Source organism: Capra hircus, chromosome 2 (genome assembly GCF_001704415.2).
Source record: "Capra hircus breed San Clemente chromosome 2, ASM170441v1, whole genome shotgun sequence".
Classification (NCBI taxonomy): domain Eukaryota; kingdom Metazoa; phylum Chordata; class Mammalia; order Artiodactyla; family Bovidae; genus Capra; species Capra hircus.
In genome coordinates, this window is record NC_030809.1 from 119,212,329 (window position 1) to 119,237,275 (window position 24,947).

Below are 24,947 nucleotides of genomic sequence, written 5' to 3' on the forward strand. Positions count from 1 at the left end.
TCAGAGTCCAAAAGTCCGCTTGACACATCTGTGTCTCTTTTGCTGTCTCGCATACAGGGTCATCATTACCATCTTTCTAAATTCCATATATATGTGTTAGTATACTGTATTGGTGTTTTTCTTTCTGGCTTACTTCACTCTGTATAATCGGCTCCAATTTCATCCATCTCATTAGAACTGATTCAAATTTATTCTTTTTAATGGCTGAGTAATACTCCATTGTGTATATGTACCACAGCTTTCTTATCCATTCATCTGCTGATGGACATCTAGGTTGTTTCCATGTCCTGGCTATTATAAACAGTGCTGAGATAAACATTGGGGTACACGTGTCTCTTTCAATTCTGGTTTCCTCGGTGTGTATGGCCAGCAGTGGGATTGCTGGGTCATAAGGCAGTTCTATTTGCAAAAAAAAAAAAAAAAAAAATTATAAAGCCTTCTGCCAATCTTCTCCAAATCTCTGATTTTCTTTCTAATCCTCTCACTCAATTTCAGGCACGGCTGCTGCTGCTAAGTCGCTACGGTCGTGTCCGACTCTGCGCGACCCCATAGATGGCAGCCCAACAGGCTCCCCCGTCTCTGGGATTCTCCAGGCAAGAACACTGGAGTGGGTTGCCATTTCCTTCTCCAGTGTATGCAAGTGAAAAGTCTAAGTGAAGTCCCTCAGTCATGTCCGACTCTTAGCAACCCCATTTCAGGCACATCGCAGCTTTTTACACGTCAAGTTTTTTCTCAATTTATGATTCTAAACATTCTCTTTACTCCCTTTGAATCACTTCTCCCCACTCTCTTTGCTTGACTAACTCCTGTATAGTCTTAAAAGCTTAACCTTAAATGAGAGTATAAATTCTTTGGGACTTAATTGAAGGTGAGAGAGAAAATGGGCATTTTAGTTAGTAAATAATGGGGAAAAAGGAAACACTGATGATAAGAAAATAGTCCTGAATTCTTTTAATTTTTACTTTGTGAAAAATTTGTTGTAAAAAATTATGAGAGGTAATGTAGAGACAGAGATGGATCTTAGAGTCTGAAACTTTTTGTGTGGCCTTAGGAAAAGGCTCCAGATCTCTCTCCTTCTGGATTTGCTTATCTGTAACATGAGGATGTGGTCTGACAGAATGTGGTCCACTGGAGAAGGGAATGGCAAACCACTTCAGTATTCTTGCCTTGAGAACCCCATGAACAGTATGAAAAGGCAAAATGATAAGATACTGAAAGAGGAACTCCCCAGGTCCATAGGTGCCCAATATGCTACTGGAGATCAGTGGGAAATAACTCCAAAAAGAATGAAGGGATGGAGCCAAAGCAAAAACAATACCCAGCTGTGGATGTGACTGGTGATAGAAGCAAGGTCCAATGCTGTAAAGAGCAATATTGCATAGGAAACTGTAACGTTAGGTCCATGAATCAAGGCAAATTGGAAGTTCTAAAACAGGAGATGGGAAGAGTGAACGTCGACATTCTAGGAATCAGCAAACTAAAATGGACTGGAATGGGTGAATTTAACTCAGATGACCATTATATCTACTACTGTGCAGGAATCCCCTAGAAGAAATGGAATAACCATCATAGTCAACAAAAGAGTCCGAAATGAAGAACTTGGATGCAACCTCAAAAACGGCAGCATGATCTCTGTTCATCTCCAAGGCAAACTATTCAATATCACAGTAATCCAAGTCTATGCCCCAACCAGTAACACTGAAGAAGCTGAAGTTGAACAGTTCTATGAAGACCTACAAGACCTTTTAGAACAAACATCTAAAAAAGATGTCCTTTTCTTTATAGGGGACTGGAATGCAAAAGTAGGAAGTCAAGAAACACCTGGGGTAACAGGTAAATTTGGCCTTGGAGTACAGAATGAAGCAGGGCAAAGGCTCATAGAGTTCTGCCAAGAGAATGCATTGGTCATAGCAAACACCCTCTTCCAACAACACAAGAGATAACCCTACACATGGACATCACCAGATGGTCAACACCTGCCAGGGTCCAGCCCCGGTGGATCCAGGGTGATTTGAAGGGGAGACAGAGTAGGCGAGGAAAAAACTTGTTTATTTATTAATATAAGATTAGATTAGGAAGAAATAGTGTAGTAGGAAAATTAAGAAAAGAGGCTGAATAACTTGGTTTACGGGGAAAGCCAATAAAGTTCCAGACAAGGAGCTTGCACCATCTACGTTAGGCCACCTGTGTCCTCTTGAATAGTGGGGGGTGCCCCACCTTGGGCTCCCTCTCTCGTGGATCTTAGAAGCCAGGGCAAGTAAGTATACATGGTGAGCCTCCACGCCCCAGATGGGAATTCAGCCAGAAAATAGAGTAAAGAGGAGACACGGGGGAAACCAGTCCTGCCAATGACTGGCCCGGCCTCTATTGTCTAGAAAGGCCTTTTATACCTTTTTGATTGTACATAGAGGTCAATGGGTAATACAAAATTATGCAGCATTAGCAGCCCAGACTTTTATCAAAACCAGGCTTTTCTCTCTGCATACCTAGTTGTATACACAAGTCTTAGGTGATTTATATCATCTTCCGGCCAAAAGGGCCAATTAATATTTTACAGTCCTTTTCTGATAAGGTTTGTCAACCAGAAGACTTATTTGTGTTGTTCTTCTCAAAGTCTGGTGCCACTCTCAGAAAGCACTAAATAAAGTCACATTCTTACATAGCAAAGATACAGCAATTTATAACAAGTAAAAGGAGTACAGTGATTTATAACAAAAGTAATTAACTCAAAAGTCTAGTGTTGCTAACATCAAAACTATTATATATCTTTTTCCATATTCCGTTTACATTGATTAACATCCTCCCAGGTGCCTAAAAGATAAAGAATATGGAGGCCTGGCAGCAATCATTGAGTCAACAGTGAAAACCCATCACCAATATGATTTTTAGCTCTTTAGAAAAGGCTCTGTATCTTTAAGATGATTTTAAGCTTTGTGCCTCCGCGGTTGGGGGGCTGTGAGCAATTCACAAGCTGTAAGAGGTCCGGGGGAACCTGTTAGGCAAGCTAGAGAGTTATCAGAGGGGGTTTAACTGAAACATCCCTTTCAAATGTAGAAGACTAAAGCCCTGGGTTGACTTTTTCCAGAGCGTGTCAGAAGAGTGGAAAAGCAGAGTACAAAGGCCAGCAGATTTTTGGTTTTGGGGGTACATGCTCAGGAAATACCAGGGGGACACCCTGAGATCTGACTCCCCTTGCCCATCAGGCCTCTGCCGCATAACCTTGTCACAGGTGGGAGTCCTCACGCTGGCTCCCGGCAAACACCGAAATCAGATTGATTATATTCTTTGCAGCCAAAGATGGAGAAGCTCTATACAGTCAGCAAAAACAAGACTGGGATCATGAGCTCCTTATTGCCAAATTCAGACTTAAATTGAAGAAAGTAGAGAAAACTGCTAGACCATTCAGGTATGACCTAAATCAAATCCCTTATGATTATACAGTGGAAGTGAGAAATAGATTTAACAGACTAGATCTGATAGATAGAGTGCCTGATGAACTATGGAATAAGGTTCGTGACATTGTACAGGAGACAGGGATCAAGACCATCCCCATGGAAAAGAAATGCAAAAAAGCAAAATGGCTGTCTGGGGAGGCCTTAGATAGCTGTGAAAAGAAGGGAAGTGAAAAGCCAAGGAGAAAAGGAAAGATATAAGCATCTGAATGCAGAGTTCCAAAGAATAGCAAGGAGAGATAAGAAAGCCTTCCTCAGGGATCAATGCAAAGAAATAGAGGAAAACAATAGAATGGGAAAGACTAGAGATCTCTTCAAGAAAATTTAAGACACCAAGGGAACATTTCATGCAGACATGGGCTCTATAAAGGACAGAAATGGGATGGACCTAACAGAAGCAGAAGATATTAAGAAGAGGTGGCAAGAATACACGGAAGACCTGTACAAAAAAGATCTTCACGACCCAGATAATCATGATGATGTGATCACTCACCTAAAGCCAGACATCCTGGAATGTGAAGTCAAATGGGCCTTAGAAAGCATCACTATGAACAAAGCTAGTGAAGGTGATGGAATTCCAGTTGAGCTGTTTCAAATCCTGAAAGATGATGCTGTGAAAGTGCTGCACTCAATATGTCAGCAAATTTGGAAACCTCAGCAGTGGCCATAGGACTGGAAAAGGTCAGTTTTCATTCCAATTCCAAAGAAAGGCAATGCCAAAGAATGCTCAACCTACCGCACAACTGCACTCATCTCACATGCTAGTAAAGTAATGCTCAAAATTCTCCAAGCCAGGCTTCAGTAATATGTGAACCATGAGCTTGCAGGTGTTCAAGCTGGTTTTAGAAAAGGCAGAGGAACCAGAGATCAAATTGTCAACATCTACTGAATCACCAAAAAGCAAGAGAGTTCTAGAAAAACATCGATTCCTGCTTTATTGACTACGCCAAAGCCTTTGACTGTGTGGATCACAATAAACTGTGGAAAATTCTGAGAGAGATGGGAATACCAGACCACCTGACCTGCCACTTGAGAAACCTACATGCAGGTTGGGAAGCAACAGTTAGAACTGGACATGGAACAACAGACTGGTTCCAAATAGGAAAAGGAGTACGCCAAGGCTGTATATTGTCATCCTGCTTATTTAACTTCTATGCAGAGTACATCATGAGAAATGCTGGGCTGGAAGAAGCACAAGCTGGAATCAAGATTGCCAGGAGAAATATCAATAACCTCAGATATGCAGATGACACCATCCTTATGGCAGAAAGTGAAGAGGAACTAAAAAGCCTCTTGATGAAAGTGAAAGAGGAGAGTGAAAAAGTTGGCTTAAAGCTCAACATTCAGAAAACGAAGATCATGGCATCTGGTCCCATCACTTCATGGGAAATAGATGGGGAAACAGTGTCAGACTTTATTTTTGGGGGCTTCAAAGTCACTGCACATGGTGATTGCAGCCAGGAAATTAAAAGACATTTGCTTTTTGGAAGGAAAGTTATAACCAACCTAGATAGCATATTCAAAAGCAAAGATATTACTTTGCCAACAAAGGTCCGTCTAGTCAAGGCTATGGTTTTTCCAGTGGTCATGTATGAATGCGAGAGTTGGACTACAAAGAAAGCTGAGCGCCAAAGAATTGATGCTTTTAAACTGTGGTGTTGGAGAAGACTCTTGAGAGTCCCTTGGACTGCAAGGAGATCCAACCAGTCCATCCTAAAGGAGATCAGTCCTGGGTGTTCATTGGAAGGACTGATGCTGAAGCTGAAACTCCAGTACTTTGGCCACCTCCTGCGAAGAGCAGACTCATTTGAAAAGACTCTGATGCTGGGAGGGATTGGGGGCAGGAGGAGAAGAGGACGACAGAGGATGAGATGGTTAAATGGCATCACCAGCTTGATGGACGTGAGTTTAAGTGAACTCTGGGAGTTGGTGATGGACAGGGAGGCTTGGCATGTTGCGATTCATGGGGCCACAAAGAGTCGGACATGACTGAGCGACTGAACTGACTGACTGAACATGAGGATGTTCATATTTGTCTTGTTGGTTGTGAGGCCTAAAGCCATTATTTCAATCTTTTCATGATAACTCTATCTCCAGTGCACCTCAGATCAAGCACCGGTGTGTCTCTCTTCCCACAATTCAGCAGAACCTCCGTGCTCTTGGTCCGATCTCACAGGTACCATCCATTGTCAAAAGCAGGATCACAGGTCACCCCCTAAGAGAGAATCCCTTGCCATTCTGAGGAAATATGGATCCTTAAAGCCCCAGAATGAAATCAATCCTCCCCAACGTAATCCTTGGGGCAACTGGATTCTCCATGATAGACACACACCTTCCCCAAGGACACAAGGAGAATAGAATGTGAACTTAACATTTGTTACTCTATCTGGTGATTTACTTGCTTCTAATCTGACTGAACTCCGGGAGTTGGTGATGGACAGGGAGGCCTGGCGTGCTGCAATTCATGGGGTGGCGAAGAGTCGGGCACGACTGAGCGACTGAACTGAACTGAACTGAATTTGCAAATGGAGATGAGATGGTTGGATTGTATCACAGACTCAGTGGACATGAATTTGCGGAAACTCCAGGAGATGGTGAGGGAAAGCCTGGCATGCTGCAGTCCATAAGGTCGCCAAGAGTCGGACACAACTTAGTGACTAAACAGCAACTGGAAAGGGGAGAGTGTCAGAGTCTCATGTATCAGTGAATGAGAAGTGGGGAAGTCCTCTGAACAGTGAGACCCTTACCACACAGACAGGATGCAGCCAGACAGAACTTAGGGCCCCTATTTTCTGACTGAACTTGCACATCAGGTAAATTCTCTGAGCACGAGTAACCTAAGCACACGCTAGGCTAATTCTGTCCAGTTCAGCTGATCTCCATAGATGAGAGGCAGTAACACCATGGTGAAGAATCAGGCTACAGAATCAGGCTGCCTTGTTCTAAGTTCCAGCCTTGCTTCTTTTGGCTACTACCCAACCTCTTGTCCATTATAATAATAGTGTCTTCCTTGAAAATCTGTTGAGAGGCTTCAACTGACATAACCTCCTTAGCACAGTATCTGGCATAAGTATCTGACATAGATGCATTCACCCACCTAACTGCAGTCTTTCAGGCTGCTGTCACTGTTTTTATGATATTGGAGGAGGCACAGAGTTACTCAGACAACTCCCAGTGAGGGGTGGAGATTGGTTAAGGGGTTGGTGGGGCTACGTCACTCTATTTCCATGACATCATCCCTCTTTTTCCCATGGGTCAGTGGATGCCCCAGAGACAGACAAGGAATGAAGAGGCCACCTTTCTCTTTCCTGACCATTTCCCAATTACAAATTTATTTAAAGCAAGAAGCTGCATTTCTGGGTATAAATCCTCCTTGTTGGGTTAGTGTTCTCAGAGCGTGATTTTGGACTGGTAGCTTCCATATCATCTGGGAACTTGTTAGAAATGCAAGTTCTCAGGCTCCATCCCCAGCCTACTGAATCAGGAACTCTAAAGATGGAGCCCAGCATCCCGCATTAGAACACATTGTCCAGGTGATGCTGATGCATGCTAAAATTCGAGAATCACTGGGTTAAACGATCAGCTATCAATGCATCAACTTACTTATATTTCTTAAGTTCAGATTCACCTCAGAGGACGAGAATGGTGACTGGAATAGAGATGGTAGAGGAAGGATTACAGCGATGAGCACTCAGGATGAAGAACAGGCCTCAGTCTTGGACAGCAGAGGGCAGGATGAGGGTCACTAGCCACTCTGGACAGGAAATAAAGGTGGTCGATTTTGTCTGCCATTGGGAAGGTGTCTGTGCATTCAGCAGGGCCTGGGGACATGACACCTAAGCTAGGATATCTGCACTTGTTGGGAAAGCTTCTGGTTGATGTAAACCAGAGTGGGATAAAAAGAGAACTTCGAAGAGCTCTGAATTCTAGCAGTTGTGCCTGATTTCTGTACATGTGTGTTTGGGTAACTGTGTTTTTCCTATGCCTCTGACCCCACGGGACAAGGATGACTCTTCTCCCTGTTTCAACTCCTTCATACTTTGCCAGAGGGATGTTCCTTCCTTCCCCCTACACATACTTCATTCCAATACTAATAAACTATTTATAGTTCACCCAACTTGCACTCACATGGCTGCCCTCTCTACCTGGAATGTTGTTTTTCCTTCAATAACCTGAAACTCATTTTATAAAATTTACTGCAAATATCACATCCTCTAGGAAGCCTTCTCTGATTGTTACAAAGCTGACCATTCCTTTCTCTGCACCACACTCACATTATCTGTAGATCGTCATTGTTCTCAGCATATCACATTGTCATTCCCTTATCTGACCTCTCTTGACACTTCAGAAAAGGGATTGTATTTTATTAATCTCTGTAGCTACTTGATAATTTTTAAAAATCAAAACCCCCAAATCTGTGTTCATTATTAAATCTGATGATATTACTAGAATTGTAATATCTTTATTACAATTTTTAACTGAAATTTTTATTGAGATAATTAAAGACTCATATGTGGTTATGTGAAATAATGTAGTTATATGAAATAATACAGGGAGTTCCTTTGAGCACTTTGTCTCACTACCACTGAACGTAACATTTTATAAAACTATAGAATAACATCACAATCAGGATGCTGACATGGATATAATCTACCAATCCAAGGCAGATTTCCCCAGTTTTACTTCAAGTAAAAGTGGTTCCAAATTGGGAAAAGAGTACATCAAGGCTGTATATTGTCACTCTGCTTATTTAACTTACATGCAGACATGCGAAAGGCCAGGCTGGATGAAGCACAAGCTGGAATCAAGATTGCTGGGAGAAATATCAATAACCTCAGATATGCAGAAGACACCACCCTCATGGCAGAAAGCGAAGAGGAACTAAAGAGCCTCTTGATGAAAGTGAAAGAGAATGAAAAAGCTGGCTTAAAACTCAACATTCAAAAAATGAAGATCATGGCATCCAGTCCCATCACTTCATGGCAAATAGATGGGGAAACAATGGAAAGAGTGAGAATCTTTATTTTGGGGGGCTCCAAAATCACTGCACATGGTGACTACAGCCATGAAATTAAAAGACGCGTGCTCCTTGGAAGAAAAGCTATGACCAACCTAGACAGAATATTAAAAAGAAGAGACATTACTTTGCCCAGAAAGGTCTGTCTAATCAAAGCTATTATTTTTCCAGTAGTCACGTATGGATATGAGAATTGGACCATTAAGAAGGCTGAATGCTGAAGAATTAACGCTTTTGAACTGTGGTGTTAGAGAAGACTCTTGAGATCTGCAAGGAGATCCAACCAGTCCATCCTAAAGGAGATCAGTCCAGGGTGTTCATTGGAAGGACTGATACTAAAGCTGAAACTCCAGTACTTTGGCCACCTCATGCGGAACAGTTGACTCATTGGAAAAGATTCTGATGCTGGGAGGGATTGGGGGCAGGAGGAGAAGGGGACAACAGAGAATGAGATGACTGGATGGCATCACTGACTCGACGGACATGAGTTTGAGTAAACTACGGGAGTTGGTGATAGACAGGGAGGCCTAGCGTGCTGCGATTCATGGGGTCACAAAGAGTCGGGCACGACTGAGCGACTGGACTAAACTGAACTGAAAGGAAATCAACCCTGAATATTCATTGGAAGGACTGATATTGAAGCTGAAGCTCCAACACTTTGACCAACTGATACAAAGAGCTGACTCATTGGAAAAGACCCTGATGCTGGGAAAGATGGAAGGCAGAAGGGGACAACAGAGGGCAAGAGAGTTGGAAGGCATCACCGACTCAATGGACACGAGTCTGAGCAAGCTCCGGGAGATGGTAAAGGACAAGGAGGCCAGGCGTGCTGCAGTCCTTGGTGTCTTAGAGTCAGACATGGCTGAGGGACTGAGCAACAACAATGTGTATTCATGTGTATGTGTGTGTCTGTCACCTGTGTAGATTCCTGAATCCACCACCACAGGATCCCTCATGTTGACCTTTTATAATCATACCCATTTCCCTCCGTCAGGGAAGGGAAGCCATAACTCTCAGGAAGCATTAATTGTCCTTTAAACTTTTGTCATGTCAAGAATGTTATACAAATAAATGCATTCATCGTATGTACTGATAAATTTGTGCGATTGATTTTTTTTTCACTAGCGTAATTCCCTGGGGATTCATCCAAGTTGTTACAAGTATCAATAGTTTATTATTCATCTACTAGTTTTATTTTCACACTTCCCTTGATGACTAATGCTGTTGAACAGCTTTTCATGCTCTTATTTCTATCTGTGAATCTTCAGTGAAATTTGTCTTCCTATCTTTTGCCCATTTTCTTACTGGATTGCCCTTTTTCTCCCCCCACTGTTGTGTTTTGAGAGTTCCTCATGTGACTCGATCCTTTGTTGGATATGCAGTTTGTGAATATTTTCTACCATCTGTAGCTTATATTTTCACTATCTTCCCATGGTATTTTACCAAGCAAACGTTCTTAATTCTGAATGAAGTCTCATTTATCAATTTCCCTTTTTTGGATCATGCTTTTGGTGTCAAGTCACAACTCTTTGACTAACCCTAGGTCCCAGAGAATTTCTTCCATTTTTTTCTCTAAAAGTTTTGACATTTTTATGCTTTGCTTTAAATCTAGGATCCATTCTGGTTAATTTTTATATATGGTGTAAATGTTTGTCTCAGGAGTTGTTTTTGTTTTGCTTATAGATATGCTATTGCTCCAGCATCCATTTGTTGAAAAGACTATTTTTCCTTCACTGAATTGATTTTGAATTGTCAAGAGTCAATTGAGCATATCTGTGTGGATCTACAGTTCTGGGTTCTGTAGTTTGTTTGTTTTTTCCATTGATCTACATGTCTATAACTCCACAGTATGTGTATGTCTTAGTCGCTCAGTTCTGTCCGATTCTCTGCAACCCCCTGGACTGCAGCCCACCAGGCTCCTCTGTCCTGGGAATTCTCTAGGCAAGAATACTGGCGTGCACTGTCATCTACTTCTCCAGGGGAACTTCCCGACCCAGGGATCGAACCTGGGTCTCCTGCATCATAGGCATATTCTTTACCATCCGAGCCGCCAGGAAAGACCCTATTCCTCCGCAAAACAAAGCAAACAACCAAAAAACTCCACCACTCTTTTGATTACTTCAGCTATATAGTAAGCCTTGATACTGGACAGAGATTTTTTCCTACTTTATTTCATTGTTAAGATGGTTTTAGCTGTACAGCTGTGCTTTGCTATATCATTTTAGGTTAAGCTCTCCTGTGTCTACAATAAATCCTGCTGGGTTCTGACAGAAATTGCATGAAACATATAGATCAACTTAGGGAGAACTGCCATTTTAACTATGGTGAGTTTTCCAATTCATGAATATGGTAGATTTCTCTACTCATTTAGGTCTTTGATTTCTTTTCCTAATATTTTGTGATTTCCAGCACATGGATTCTGTACATGTTTTTTTTAAAGTATATATCTAAGTACTGATATTTTATTTGGGGGTGATTATAAATGATACTGTACTTTTAAGTTTTTATATGTTCATTTTTAGTGATATACAAAGACATGCAACTGGTTTTTATTAGTTGTCTATCATGTAAACTTTCATAGATTCTTTGGGATTTATATATAGACCATCATGTCATCTGCAAAGAGAGAAAATTTTATTTCTTCCTTTCCAATCTGTATGCCTTTTATTTATTTATTTATTTATTTATTTATTTATTTTTCAACCAAGAACTGACTTTTATATTGGCATTCTATAGACTGGGGAACATACGTATCAGTTAAATAATACAAAGAAATACATAATACAAAAATACATAATACAAAAAAATAAATTGCTTTCTTATACTGAACATGTCAGGATAGCACCAGACACTATTCATGGATAGTCAAAAATCTCTTTCGTTTCTGTGTAAGAGGAAGGTCCTGTCAAGCAGTGAATGTTTCATAACTTTAATTTATTAGGAAATGACCAAGCTATTCAATACACTGTCATCACTTAGTTTAGCACAACGATAGAAAGTCAGGTTTTTCTTGCCTTACTCTGGTGCCCAGAATTTCAGGTACTATGCTGAATAGGAGAAGGGTAAGTGGACATCATTACCTTGCTCTTGATCTCAGGGAACAAAACCATCTTTCACCATAAAAATGATGTTAGCTGAGACTTTTTGTAAATGTTATTTATTAAATTGAGGCAATTCCCCTCTGTTCTTAACTTGCTGAGAGTTTTATCAAAAATGAGTGTTGGGTTTTCTCAAATGCTTTTACTGCAACAATCAATATAACCACATGGTTTTCTTATTTAGCTGTTGATATGGCATTTCATATTTGTTGAGTTTCGAATGTTGAACCAGTCATGCATATCTAGAATAAATCTCACTTGGTTATGGTAAACAGTTATATTTCTGCATTGACAGATTCAGTTTGTTTATATTTGGTTGAGAATTTTTTAGTCTAAGTTCATGAGAGATACTAGTCTGTAGTTTTCTTTTTTTATATTTTATTTGTCTGGTTTTGATATCAGGGTCATTCTGCTCATAAAATAAATTGGGAAGTGTTTATTCCTCTTCTATTTTCTGAAAGAAACTGTGCATAATTGGTGTTTATTTAGAGGTATGATTTTGGTATGATTTTCCAGTAAAACCATGTGTATCTAGAACTTTCCTTTGAGGAGCTTTGTAATTATGAATCCTACAGCTGCAGATTTTGTAGTAATATCATCTATTCTGTGTCTTCCTTTTCATTTTTGTCAGTCTTAGTAGAGGCTTGCAAACTTCATTGATCTTTTTCAAAGAGCCAATTTTTTGTTTTATTGATTTTTCTCTGACGCTTTCTTATTTTCACTTCAGAGGTTTCTGCTCTTGATTTTTACCATTTCTTTCTACTTGCTTTGGATATCATTTCTCTTCTTTTCTAGTTCCTTACAATAGGGGCTTACTTATTGGAGACCTTCTCTCATTTTCTAAAATAAGCATTGAGTGCTATAAATTTCCCTCTTAATGCTATTTTATTAACATCCTAATATTTTTGATATTTAAAAATGTTTTTCATTTTCAAAAATTTTTATTATTTTAAAATTATTTTAAAATATTTTAAATAATTTTATTTCCTTTGGATCTTATTCTTTCACTCATGAATTACTTAAGAAATATGTTGTTTAATTTTCCTGTTGGTTTTCAATTATAGATTTCCAGTTTAATTTCATTATCGTCAGAGAACATACTGCTCATAATTACAATTCTTTTCAATATGTTAAGGTTTGTCTTATGGCCCAGAATATGGTGTCTCTTGGTGAATATTCCATGGGCATTTGAGATTAAAAAAATGTATTCTACTATTGTTGGGTAAAGTGCTATATAAATTAGATGCTGCTGGTTGGTCGAGTTGTTCAGATCTTGTATACCCTTGATGATTTTCTCTCTAGCAATTCTATCAGTTGTTGAGAGAGAGGTGTTAAAGTCTTCAGTTGAGGATATATGCATTTCTTCTTTCAGCTCTATAAGTTTTTGTTTCAAGTATCTTTGAAACTTTTGTTTGGTATATGAACATTTAGAATCATTATGTCTTCCTAGCAGATTGAGCCTTTTATCACCATGTAATGTCTACCTTTGTGGCTAGTAAATTTCTTTGCTCTAAAGTCTACCTTATCACATATTAATATAGGTAACTCTGCCTTTTAAAATTACTCTTTGCATGGCATATTCTTCTCCATTCTTTTACTTTTCAGCCTACTTACATCATTGGCTGTAAAGTGAGTTTCTTGTAGCAGCATATAGCTGGGTAACTTTTTTATTTTAATTTGTTCTGAAGCTCTCTGTCTTTTGACTGGTATATTTGGGCCACTTACATTTAAAGTTATTATTCATATGTTAGTGCAAAGTCTGACATTTTATTATTTGTTTTCTATTTATGTCCTCTGGTTTCATTTATGGTTTTTTTTTTTTTTTTTTGGTCATCCTATGGGTTATTTGAACATTTTTAGAACTCTACCTTAATTTATTTATATTCTGACTGTATTGCTGTCTAAAATTTTCATAGTGGTTGATTATATTACAACCCATCTTAAGTATAAAGTGAAAGTGAAAGTGAAGACACTCAGTCGTGTCCGACTCTTTGCGATCCCATGGGCTGTAGCCTGGTAGGGTACAGCCCTCCATGGGACTCTCTAGGCAAGAGTACTAGAGTGGGTTACCATTTCCTTTATGGGTATTTTAATACCTGTAATTAATACCTGACAATCTACCAGTATCACCATTTAACTAATCAAATGAAAGTATAGAAACTTTACTTCCATTAGGCTCCTTTAACTTACCCACTTTTAATTATTAATTTATTGAGCATCATGTTTTGTTTCAGTCATCAAACATGATTTAAGAAGCTTATGAGGAAAACAATAATGTGAGGATTAATTTTATGTGACTGGGTCACAGTATGCCCAGATATTTGGTCAAACGTTATTCTGGGTGTTTCTGTGAGTTTGTCTTTGGATGAATTTCACATTGCGTGTTAGGTAAGATGTAGATTTTATTCTGAAAGCAATGAAGGACACTGAAACTTTCTGAGCAAGAATTACATGAAGGAACTTGCATAACAGATTGTACTCCCTTGCATTGTGCAGTTAGTGTTCACCACGAAGACAGAGGAATCACAGTTAAAGTAGTAAAGAGGGCTTATGAAATATGTTGGAAAAAGCTACCAAGAAATTTTCATTATAGGAGTGTGTTTAGTTAGGATAAACATACATAGACTCATATATGTGTGCATATGTAACTGTATAAATTCTTATTGATTTGTTATATAAATGATTTAATAATCCTATATCTAACCAATTCCATCATGATTCCATCAGTAAAATATACTACCCACAAATCTATTGATTGATGAATTCTGAAGGATCATTAAACAAGCCCACATTTGCATTAATTTTAAGCAGAGAAAAGAGAACATAGGGAGTAGCTTAGAAAAAAATAATTCCCCAAATTAAAAAAAAAACAAACATGGAATTAGACTGAGATTTATCCAATGGATTCCTTTTGGGAACTTATGGAAAGACCTAGAAGTATGAAAAAAATGTGAAAGTAGTTCTCCAGGACTTTCTTTTGTCTAAAAAAGTTAAGGCGATCTCAAAATGTTGGAGAAATAAACATAAGAAACTTGAAGCTATCTATATATTTTTTAAAGGATCAGTTACTTTAAAATTAAGGCTGTACTGAATATAATTTTTAAATTTTTTTATTAAAGTATAGCTGATTATAATATCATGTAATCATGATAAAACATTACATGTTTAATATCATGTAAATTTCAGGTATCATGTAACAGCACAATTACCTGAAACTTTTAGATTGCTTCCATGTCTTGGCTGCTATAAACAATGCTGCAATGAACACTGAGGTACATGCATCTTTTCCAATTATGGTTTTCTCCAGATATATGTCCACGAGTGAGACTGCAGTATCATACGGTAGCTTTGTTTTTAGTGTTTTAAAGAAGCTCCATAATGTTCTCCATCATGGTTGTACTAATTCACATTTCCACCAACAGTATAAGAGGGTTCCTTTCTCTCCATGTCTTCTCCGCTATTTATTATTCACAAACTTTTTGATGATGGCCATCCTGACTGGTGCGAGGTAGTTTTGATTGACATTTCTCTAATGATCAGTGAGGTTTAGCACCTCTTCATGTGTCTTTTGGTCATCTGTATGTTTTCTTTAAGAAATGTCTATTTAGGTCTTCTGCCCATGTTTTGATTGGGTAATTTGTTTGTTTTTTTTTCAATTGAGCTGTATGAGCTATTTACATATTTTGGAAATTAATCCCTTATCAGTCACATCATTTGCAACCCATTCTATAGGTTGTCTTTTCGTTTTATTTATGGTTTTCTTTGCTATGCAAAAGTTTTTAAGTTTAATTAGGTCCCATTTGTTTATTTTTGTTTTTATTTCCATTACTCTAGGAGACAGATCTAAAATAATATTACTACAATTCATGTTGAATTTCACATTTGAATTTATAGACTGAGTAAAACAGATTCCTCCTTCTTTACGGATGGGTCTCATCCAGTCAGTTGTAGGCCTGAATAGGACAAAAGGCTGACTGTCCCCTGAGTAAGACGGAATCCTCCTGCCTGACTGCCTTCAACCTGGGCTATCAATTTTTTCTTGCTTTCCAATTTAAACTGAAACAGCAGTTTTTTCTGATCTCAACCCTGCCAGTTTTGGTACTGGAACTACACCATCAGACCTCTTGGGTCTCTTGCTTTTTGATTGCAGATCTTGGGACTTGTCAGCTTCCATGATCACTTGAGCCAATTCCTTTAATAAATATTCTTATATATGTATGTGTGCGCATGTGCGCACACACACACACACACACACACACCCTATTGATTCTGCTTCTCTGGAGAACCCTTGCTGCTGCTGCTGCTGCTGCTGCTAAGTCGCTTCAGTCGTGTCTCACTCTGTGCGACCCCAGAGACGGCAGCCCACTAGGCTCCCCTGTCCCTGGGATTCTCCAGGCAAGAACACTAGAGTGGGTTGCCATTTCCTTCTCCAATGCATGAAAGTGAAAAGTGAAAGTGAAGTCCCTCAGTCTTGTCTGACTCTTAGCGACCTCATGGACTCCAGCCTACCAGGCTCCTCCGCCCATGGGATTTTCCAGGCAAATGTACTGGAGTGGGGTGCCAAGCCTTCGCTGGAGAACCCTTACTGATACAGTTATTGCATGCACCTATATTTTTGCTTTTTCTGTTTAATTTTTATTGAAGTATAATTGCTTTACAATGTTTATTTCTGCTTTTTCAGTCATTTCTTCCTTTCTGAAGCTCTAAGGTGTATTCTTTTACCATGTCCTTTCTATTTGAAAAACTTCCTTTGGTCAACCTTTAAAGGTAAACCTGCTAATGATAAATTCCCTGGTGGCTCAGATGGTAAAGCGTCTGCCTACAATGCAGGAGACCCAGGTTAAATCCCTGGGTTGGGAAGATCCTTGGAGAAGGAAATGGCAACCCACTCCAGTACTCTTGCTTGGAAAATCCCATGGACGGAGGAGCCTGGTCCATGGGGTTTTCACTTTCTTACAAAACTTATCACATGTGGTAACAGAAACTGACTCTCAGGCAGTATGGGGTACCTCTTTCCTGGGAGTTCCATCTAGATTTGGAGTCGGGAACAGAGGGTGCTTATAGGATTACATAGTGCCAAGGCTCAGATAGGAGAGTTTACGGCCTGGTTGTCACTTCTGCACACAGGCATCTGCTGAGAGATTTTGCTTTCTGTCTGGTGTTTATCTTCTGGCACTGTGAGGGTGTTCCCTTGTTAACAGCTATGAGGGACCTTCAGGTAGCCCTGCACTTTGCTCATGGCACACGGGAAACATTGCACGGCCACTGCTCCAATCCCAGATGCTGGAAAAGCTGCTCCCTTGCTCCTCCCAGGAGCTCCTCTATGGTTCCCAGGCTCATCCAGCAGCCTCTGGGCCCACTAAGCTCAGAGGCAGTCAGAAGCCTGCTGCAGGTCCACCTGCTCACCTTGCTAGGGACCAGGAACACCAGTCTTTGTGGACCACTGGAGGGATAGAAGCCTGCAACTATTTTGTCCAAAACCAAGAGTTATCTGTGGTTCTCTCTTATTTCCACCTCTCCTTGGTTCTGGAAGGGGAAAGGCGTAGGGATCCTTCTCACACAAAGTTATTTAAGCTCTTTTTGCTTCCCCTCTAATTCTTCCTTCTGTAGCCCAGAGTGTTCTAAAATAGTTTTAGGTACACTCTAAGCATCTTCCTATTCTTCCAAAAGGAACATACTAAATTCTAAATTTAGTGAAAGAACTGCCAGTGGTGGAGGGTCAGTCACCTCTTATTCAGAAAAATGGCTCAAGTCCCAACTAGCCACCCTGTGCATCCCACACCTAACCTGCCAACCCCAAAAGCATAACAAGACTGACAGAGAGAAGGGGAAGTTCCCTCTGAAGTTACCAGTTGTTGGAAGGCTATGTCTACAACTCTCCTCTGGGGAGGAGACATGCTTCTGTTTTCCTCCCTGTGTTAATCTGCTCGGGCTGTTTTAACAAAGTACCACAGACTGGGTGGCTTACCAATACAGATTTATCATCTCACAGTTCTGGAGGCCAGGAGTCCAAAATGAAGGCACTGCGGGATGGGTTCTTGCTGACGGAAGGGCCGGTTCCAGGCCTCTCTCCTCAGTGCGAAGATGATTCCCTTCCCCCTGTGTTTTCACATCATCTTCCCTATGTGTGTACCTGTCGTTCAACCCAGATTTCCCTTTTTATAAGGACACCAGTCATACTGGATTAGAGTCAACACTAATGACCTTGTTTTAATTTAATTTCCTTTGTAAAGATTTCTGTCTCCAAATAAGGTCACATCCTGAAGTCCTGGGGATTAGGACTCCTGCATATCTTTTCTTTTTTGAGGGATAAGTGTAAGTCCCTAAAGCCAAGTGATGAGCACAAAGGGGAGATTGGCGTTTTGTTCCCTGATGAAGTACCTGATTTGTCAGTGGACTTGCCGGCCTCCCCTGTGCTGCCTGAGCAGGTAAGAGAAATGTGGAGGGAAGCCCCCCAGCTCCAGCTACTCCACCTCTACCTGCCTGGGCCCCAGTAGCTCTAGGTTTTCAAGAAGAATGTTAGTTGTCAGGTGGATTCTGCATATGACCTCAAACCCCAAGAACTGGCACACAGATGAGAGAGGAGGACACAACCTTGCCAGGGATAACTCTGTGGGAAAAAGAGGCACACACAGTGGGGGGATAGTCTTTGGCTACCAACTTAAGGTAAGCTGGAAGATACAGCTAAATCTCAGGGACTCCCCGTGTCTATGGGACCGAAGGGAACTCTTCATCCACAGGCTCTGTTAGGAGTAACTGTGACCCAAAACCAGAATAGCAATTACCTAGATGAGTAGCCTGGAGGGCTGCAGTCCAGGTGGTGACAAAGAGTCGGACACGACTGAGCACCTATGTACGCATGCACGCATGCACCAAGAATGGCCCACAACTTTGTCAAGGCTGTAGGGCAAGGCCACCTCCCCCACACCTCCATAATTCCAGGGGGGAATAGATAGGCAATTGGTCAAAACTGAGGAAAGGGCCTGGAAATAAATCAAACCATGCCAGGCTTGCTCTTCACTGAGTTGAGACTCTCAACGGTAACACGCACATGCCCACACAGCGGCACTAAGGTATATTCCCCTCTAGGGCCTGTTGTTTCCCTTAGCATGAGACCATGGGCAGTCTCCCCTTTCACTGGGTTACATTAAATATGACTTTTAATGACTATGGCTTCTATCAATCATCTTACAATGTAATAATATGTATTTAACCTTTCTTCTATTGGACATTCAGGATACAGTTTGTATTTTCAAATTATAGATCATCATAATCATCTTTGTACATACATCTATGTCCAATTTCTATTTCAAAGAGAAGACATTATTATCCTCAGTTTTTTTCAGATGGGAGGATTAATGCTAACCAATTTCAGATGTTAAGTGACTTGCCTTCATCACATGCTAAACCCAAGTCTTCTGAATCACTGACTATGTTATCAGTAAATGAAAACGCTCCTTTCTGCCTAATGTAAAACTTGAAAAGCTATCTCATTTTCTCACCCATTTTACTATATATTAATATACTGTGTTATACTAGATAATGAGCTATGTTTTATTTATAGAATATTATCCATAATATTCTGTATACATCTTAACTAAATGTATTTTATATCAGCTGGATAAGTTCATTAGCATGAGAGAAAGATGGAAAAATTCATGAATTGGAGCTTTAAATATCTGTTTTCAAAGCCCATTAGAGAGAGGTAGTTTACCATGATAGTAACCATTTGTGACCACATATATATTACAGCACATGGGTCTGAATTTAATCTGAGTTTATCACACAGTAAAAGACAGCAGCAAAGTAGCACTGAAGAATTATGGCCTCACTATTTCTTAAATATGGTTGGAACTCTGATCTGCCATTTCCATGCTGTAAAAACCTGAATAAATTTTATCTCTGCATCTCTGTTCCTATTCTATAAATTAGGAATAATCTTAGTACCTACCTCAGGGTTCATGAGAAGATTAAATGAGAAAATTCCTATAAGGTTCTTATTTTAGGGACAAAATATGCTCCACAGAAAATGTTCCATGAATGTTATCTACTAATATTACTTCTTTTAGAAACTGCAGGTTAACATAGATATTGGATTCAGGGTTATTTACCCTCTGATTTAGATACAAGAGACTCATCAGTTTTCACCCTCAGTTCAGCTCAGTTCAGTTGCTCAGTCATGTCCAACTCTTTGCCCCATGAACCGCAGCACACCAGGCCTCCTTGTCCGTCACCAACTCCTGGAGTTTACTCAAACTCATGTCTGTTGAGTTGGTGATGCCATCCAACCATCTCATCCTCTGTCGTCCCCTTCTCCTCCTGCCCCCAATCTTTCCCAGCATCAGGGTCTTTTCAAATGAGTCAGCTCTTCGCATCAGGTGGCCAAAGTATTAGAGTTTCAGCTTCAACAATACCAACTATATTTTTAATATGTAAATACAGACACACTAATGCATCTGCAAATATTTATAAAAATTATCATCATAATAAGTAAATAGAAAACAGAAAAGTAATCTTTCTCAATTATAACAAAGGGCTTCCCTGGTGGCTCAGATGGTAAAGGTTCCACCTGCAGTACGGGAGACCTGGGTTTGATCCCTGGGTTGAAAAGATCCCCTGGAGGAGGGCATGGCAACCCACTCTAATATTCTTGCCTGGAGAATCCCCATGGACAGAGGAGCCTGGTGGGCTACAGTCCATGGGGGTCACAAAGAGTCAGACATGACTGAGCAACTAAGCACAGCACATTATAATAAATGTGTAATCCTGTAAGTTCCTATAAGTTCTTTCACAATATGATAAATATTGACTGAGGAAAATGATGAAATTAAATCATATACTGGGTAAACAGAAGTTAGGTTTAGCTAGAAATACAAAATTGATTACAGCAAACACACACAAGCCCTTTTTGCTGGAGCTCAATATGGATCATGATATAACTTCATGAAATCAAGCAGTATGTAACAGCACCAAGTGAAACTCCAACAAAGGGCTGTTCCCCAACACATCTCTTCAAGTTGAAGACTCACTACCAAAGCAAACACTTGCTGGAGAAGAATTTGGAGTTTTCTCCCACTCTTAGGAGGAGGATTATTCTGGCCTCCCAGGTAAACCTGTGGAAGATACCTACTTTCTGTAGAAATCTTCACCATGGAAAATAGTACACTTCACATTTTCTTTAGTTATGTCACAGATGAGGTTACCCAAAGACCAGCAATGGGGAAGAGGCAGCCTTGCCCGAGGATAAAGGATTTGTAAGACTGTGAAGAAATCTGGGCCGTTTCAGGAATGAGAAAATCCCTAAGCCTCCACTTCTGCCCAGCCCACAGGAAAGGGTGAGAGGCAAGAGGCAGGGAAAGAGCTTGCCGCGGCGCTGGACCTCAGAGGTAAGCCTTGTTGGTTTTGGCAATGCCTGCTCCTGTTGTTAGAACACGGCCGGCATGCTGCTGCCAACTCCCAAAAAGAATATAAGGCTTGTAGCACACAAGAGGAATGCTCCTTTCCTGCATCACAGGGTGTTATAAATAAAGCTGGAGCTTTTTATATACAATCTAATAGTATGCTACTCAATGGGAAGCAGAGGAAGGAGATGAAAGAAAGCCTCATTTTGCAGAAAGGAGAAAAAATGGACATCACCATTCATCTGAAACACATTTCAAAATAAGTCAAGGAATGATTGCATGCTATGGAGATATAGAATTAAGCCTACAATCCAACATACAAATTGTATGTGTGTGTGTGTATATATGTGTGTGTGTGTGTGTGTGTATTTGTGCCTAGTATAATATAGATTAATAGCAATTTTTAAATGTATTCTGAGAAGTAACAAACAGCTCTTGGATTTTACCTGTAGGAAGAAGAATACACACTGTGGCAGTAGTTTTAAGGTGAAAGATAAGCCATGCTCTAAATCCTTCGTTCTCTAGAGCGGAAGCATTTCTCCCAGCAGGAAATGGGGCCCCAGGCCCCTACCTACCTGTGCTGGTGTGGGTACTGGGGCTGGCTGGGGGCGGCGGCCCGGAGCCCTGCGCTGGGGAGGAGGGCTGTCCATCACTCAGCTGCTTGACTCGCTTGCGGTGAGATTTGCCATTGTAATGGACCTGGGCCTGGGCTGCAGAGTTTAGCTGGATGTTGCACACCTCACAGAAGGAGAAGAGAATTTTCTTTTTCTCTTTACTCAGCTGGTCCTCAGGCCTGTCGTTCTTTATCCCCTTTTCTTCAAAGCCCCTTAGAAAAGTTGCCATATTCATAATTCCATCTTCAGAGTAGTTGTCAGGGCTTAAGGAATACTTCATACCTTAAAAAAAAGTACAAATGCTTGTAAAATATATGCCTTCTTATTTTCTAGTATGATTATGATTAGTGTTCATGGTATGGTTTAAGCTAAAGTCTCCCAGCTACTCAGCAGTCATGCTTGGAAAAAATCACCCAAAGTACTTACCTGAGCAGACATGATCTTTGCACATGTGCTCCCTCTGTCTGGAGCATTTTCCACTCCATCCTGTCGCCTTCTCCCACCACCTCTCAATTCTTTGGCCCTTTTAACTCCTGCCTACCCCGAGACCTTAGCTGGTGCATTACTCTCTCCGGGAAAGCTGTCTGACCCTGGAAATAAGCAGATTCCTGTCTACATGTGCTGTGGCCTCCCTCCAGAACACCTCTCACCCTGTGCACTTCCTATGTATGTGTGCACTTATTTGGTTTAAGTTTGTTTCCCCAACAGAGTGTGAACTCTGGGGGCGGCGGGGCATAAACCTCATTTCTGGATCTGTTTAAGGAAAGGATAACGGGTGCTATGAATCCATACTGTCAGAAAGGATATGTGTAGACACAGAGGTATATGTGTGTATGATATACACACACACCTCCACACCTGCCAACAAATATACGCTCTACCTAGGGGAGGAGGTGAGCAACAAAGACTAAAACACATTATGTCTGCAACTTACATTGGGTTGTATTCCAAAAGCCCCTTTATAAGTCAGCCAGTGAGAATCTCAACATATTTTCTTATAGATGAAGTGAAACAAATTGTTTTTAGGTGTCCACATTAGCCCATAAACATCAATTCAGTCTTTGATGAGGCTGAAATGCAGAACATCTGAAATACAAAATAATAGAAATACGATATATGGTAATCCAACAATTGAAAAATAGAAAAAAGTAAAACAGACTAAGATAACATTTGGTTTAAGTGCTGATTTTCATTTATCTAGACAAGGATAAAATGATAAATTACAATCTAAGTAAAGATTTTAAAGGAGTACCTTTAAAAGTACCTTCCAGTACCTGAAGAACCCTGAGTAATGAAGATAGCCTCGGCTTTTTATTTTGTTCAGTTCCACTTTAACATATACAATTTTTTTCATTTTAGTTAATACCAATATTACCCGTGTTTTGTACATATCAATGTGACTATTACCATGTTTTCGGTTCTCAACTAGAATAAAGAAAAAGATACTCTCATAGAGGAAAGAGGAGAACAATATTCAAGAATATTTGGGCAAAAACTAAGGGAAAGGGGGCATCCATGAAAAAGATTTGGCTGAGGTGGACCTTAGCGTGCTATGAGGGATGAAGTGTTCAAAGGGAGGATCATAGCTTGTGAGGGATTCTGCCTGTGGGAAAAACTCCAAGATCTTGGTCTGAGCAGTTGATTGATCCAATTAGGCTTGCAGCTCTAGGGAGAAGCAACTAAAGGATAGTCTGTATTTGGAGCAGTCACCAGTTAAATGTTTAAAATTCAGAAAATAAATTATAGTACAAGGTATGACCATAGAGATATTGATTCCATGTATACATATGCCAAGAACTGCTTCATGCTCACACACCTTTTTGCAAACTGCCATATGCCTCATACCATATGCGAAACCATAACCTTCAGAGAACTGTTAGAATGTTACTAATTTTGATGTGTCAAACCTCTTTGGTTCATAAATACTTTACCCTGACGCCACCAGTTTAAGGAACTCTTTATTTCACAAAACTTTCCAAATGAATCTATTCCTTTCAGCTCTCCAAATAGACAATTTTCTTCCTTAAAATCTATTCAGACTACACAAAAATCAGGTTTAAGCAATTCCTATAACTGAGTTACAAAAAATAATTCCGTTATAATTGAAATGTGATTTGAACTGCCCGTATATCAATATTTTTTGCTTTAGTCCCTAAATCAAAAGTGCTATGGCGTCACAAAGCCCTTTTCCACATAAAACTTGAGAAAATATTAGTGCCATGTAAAAGTTATGTTCAAACGTATTACTTTGTACCCTGCCCTAAAATATTAAAATTTATCATAATTACTGAACTAAATAATAAAAAGAATAATTTTGAAAATAAACTTGTCATTAAAATATTATGCCTTGCTTAGAAAACTAATCTATTGTAAAACATAAGGAAAACCAATAACTTTTTAACTTTGCAAAGTGAGGTCAGGCATCATCTCCTTGAATCATTGAAATCTAAGTGTTAAATTTCACCTCAAGCAATGAATATCCTTGACTCAGCTGGGTAATGATGATACTTCCATCTGAAAGTTTAACTTATCTGGAGGTCGGTGGACTTGCCCATGTTCCTAATTAACCCAAGGTATTTCACAGAAATAGGACATACGTCATATGCTCCCTTTTAAATTTGAAATCTAAAAAATGACTTCTTTGTATTATAAAAGATACAGTCAGCTTACCAATGCTTTCTGATTGTCATTTGTGCAAGAAATAAGTGGCTTTAAAATGAAATAAATGGCTACTCTAGAATTCCCTTGTAATCTCTGCATAATGCCAGAACCTTCATAACTTTGATCCCTATTTTGCTTTCTCATTTACAGATGATCTCCCAAGCCTCCAGCATCGGGTCTGTGGGCCACTCTAGGGAGGACACAATGCCTGGGGGTAGGGTGTGCATTCTGTCCATCAAGTCCCGGTTGATTAGTTCTGTGCTGGCTTCACCACACTTCTTCCCTCTTAGGAGAAAAATAAGTTCAGCCCCTGTTAATAGCCACTTGCAAGCAGAATATATTTAATTCCAGAGGTTTGGGGAAAAGGACCTAGAGGTAGTATTGAAGCAAGATATCAGAGTCTCAGCATCTACTTTTGGTCTGAGACGATATAATTTCTAAGCTACGTGTGGTGAAAACATTTATAATGTCATCCTTTGGGCTAAGCTAAATCACTTCAGCCATGTCCAACTCTGTGCGACCGCATAGACGGTAGCCCACCAGGCTCCCCCGTCCCTGGGATTCTCCAGGCAAGAACACTGGAGTGGGTTGCCATTTCCTTCTCCAATGCATGAAAGTGAAAAGTGAAAGTGAAGTCGCTCAGTCGTGTCCGACCCTCAGCAACCCCATGGACTGCAGCCTACCAAGGCTCCTCCATCCATGGG

The 24,947-nt window shown here is 40.1% G+C and overlaps 1 protein-coding gene across 2 annotated transcripts in view; it reads right to left on the minus strand.

Annotated features, from left to right (window-relative positions):
* The window catches only part of ZNF385B (zinc finger protein 385B), a 480,906-nt gene that overhangs the window by 337,789 nt on the left and 118,170 nt on the right, over positions 1 to 24,947 (minus strand). For both annotated transcript variants that reach the window (XM_018065263.1, XM_018065260.1), the window contains exons 2-3: positions 22,517 to 22,668; positions 21,544 to 21,864 (exon numbers count right to left, since the gene is read on the minus strand). In XM_018065263.1, the coding sequence (XP_017920752.1) occupies positions 21,544 to 21,862 (319 nt within the window). In that variant the 5' untranslated portion in view covers positions 21,863 to 21,864; positions 22,517 to 22,668. The remainder of the gene's footprint in view (positions 1 to 21,543; positions 21,865 to 22,516; positions 22,669 to 24,947) is intronic.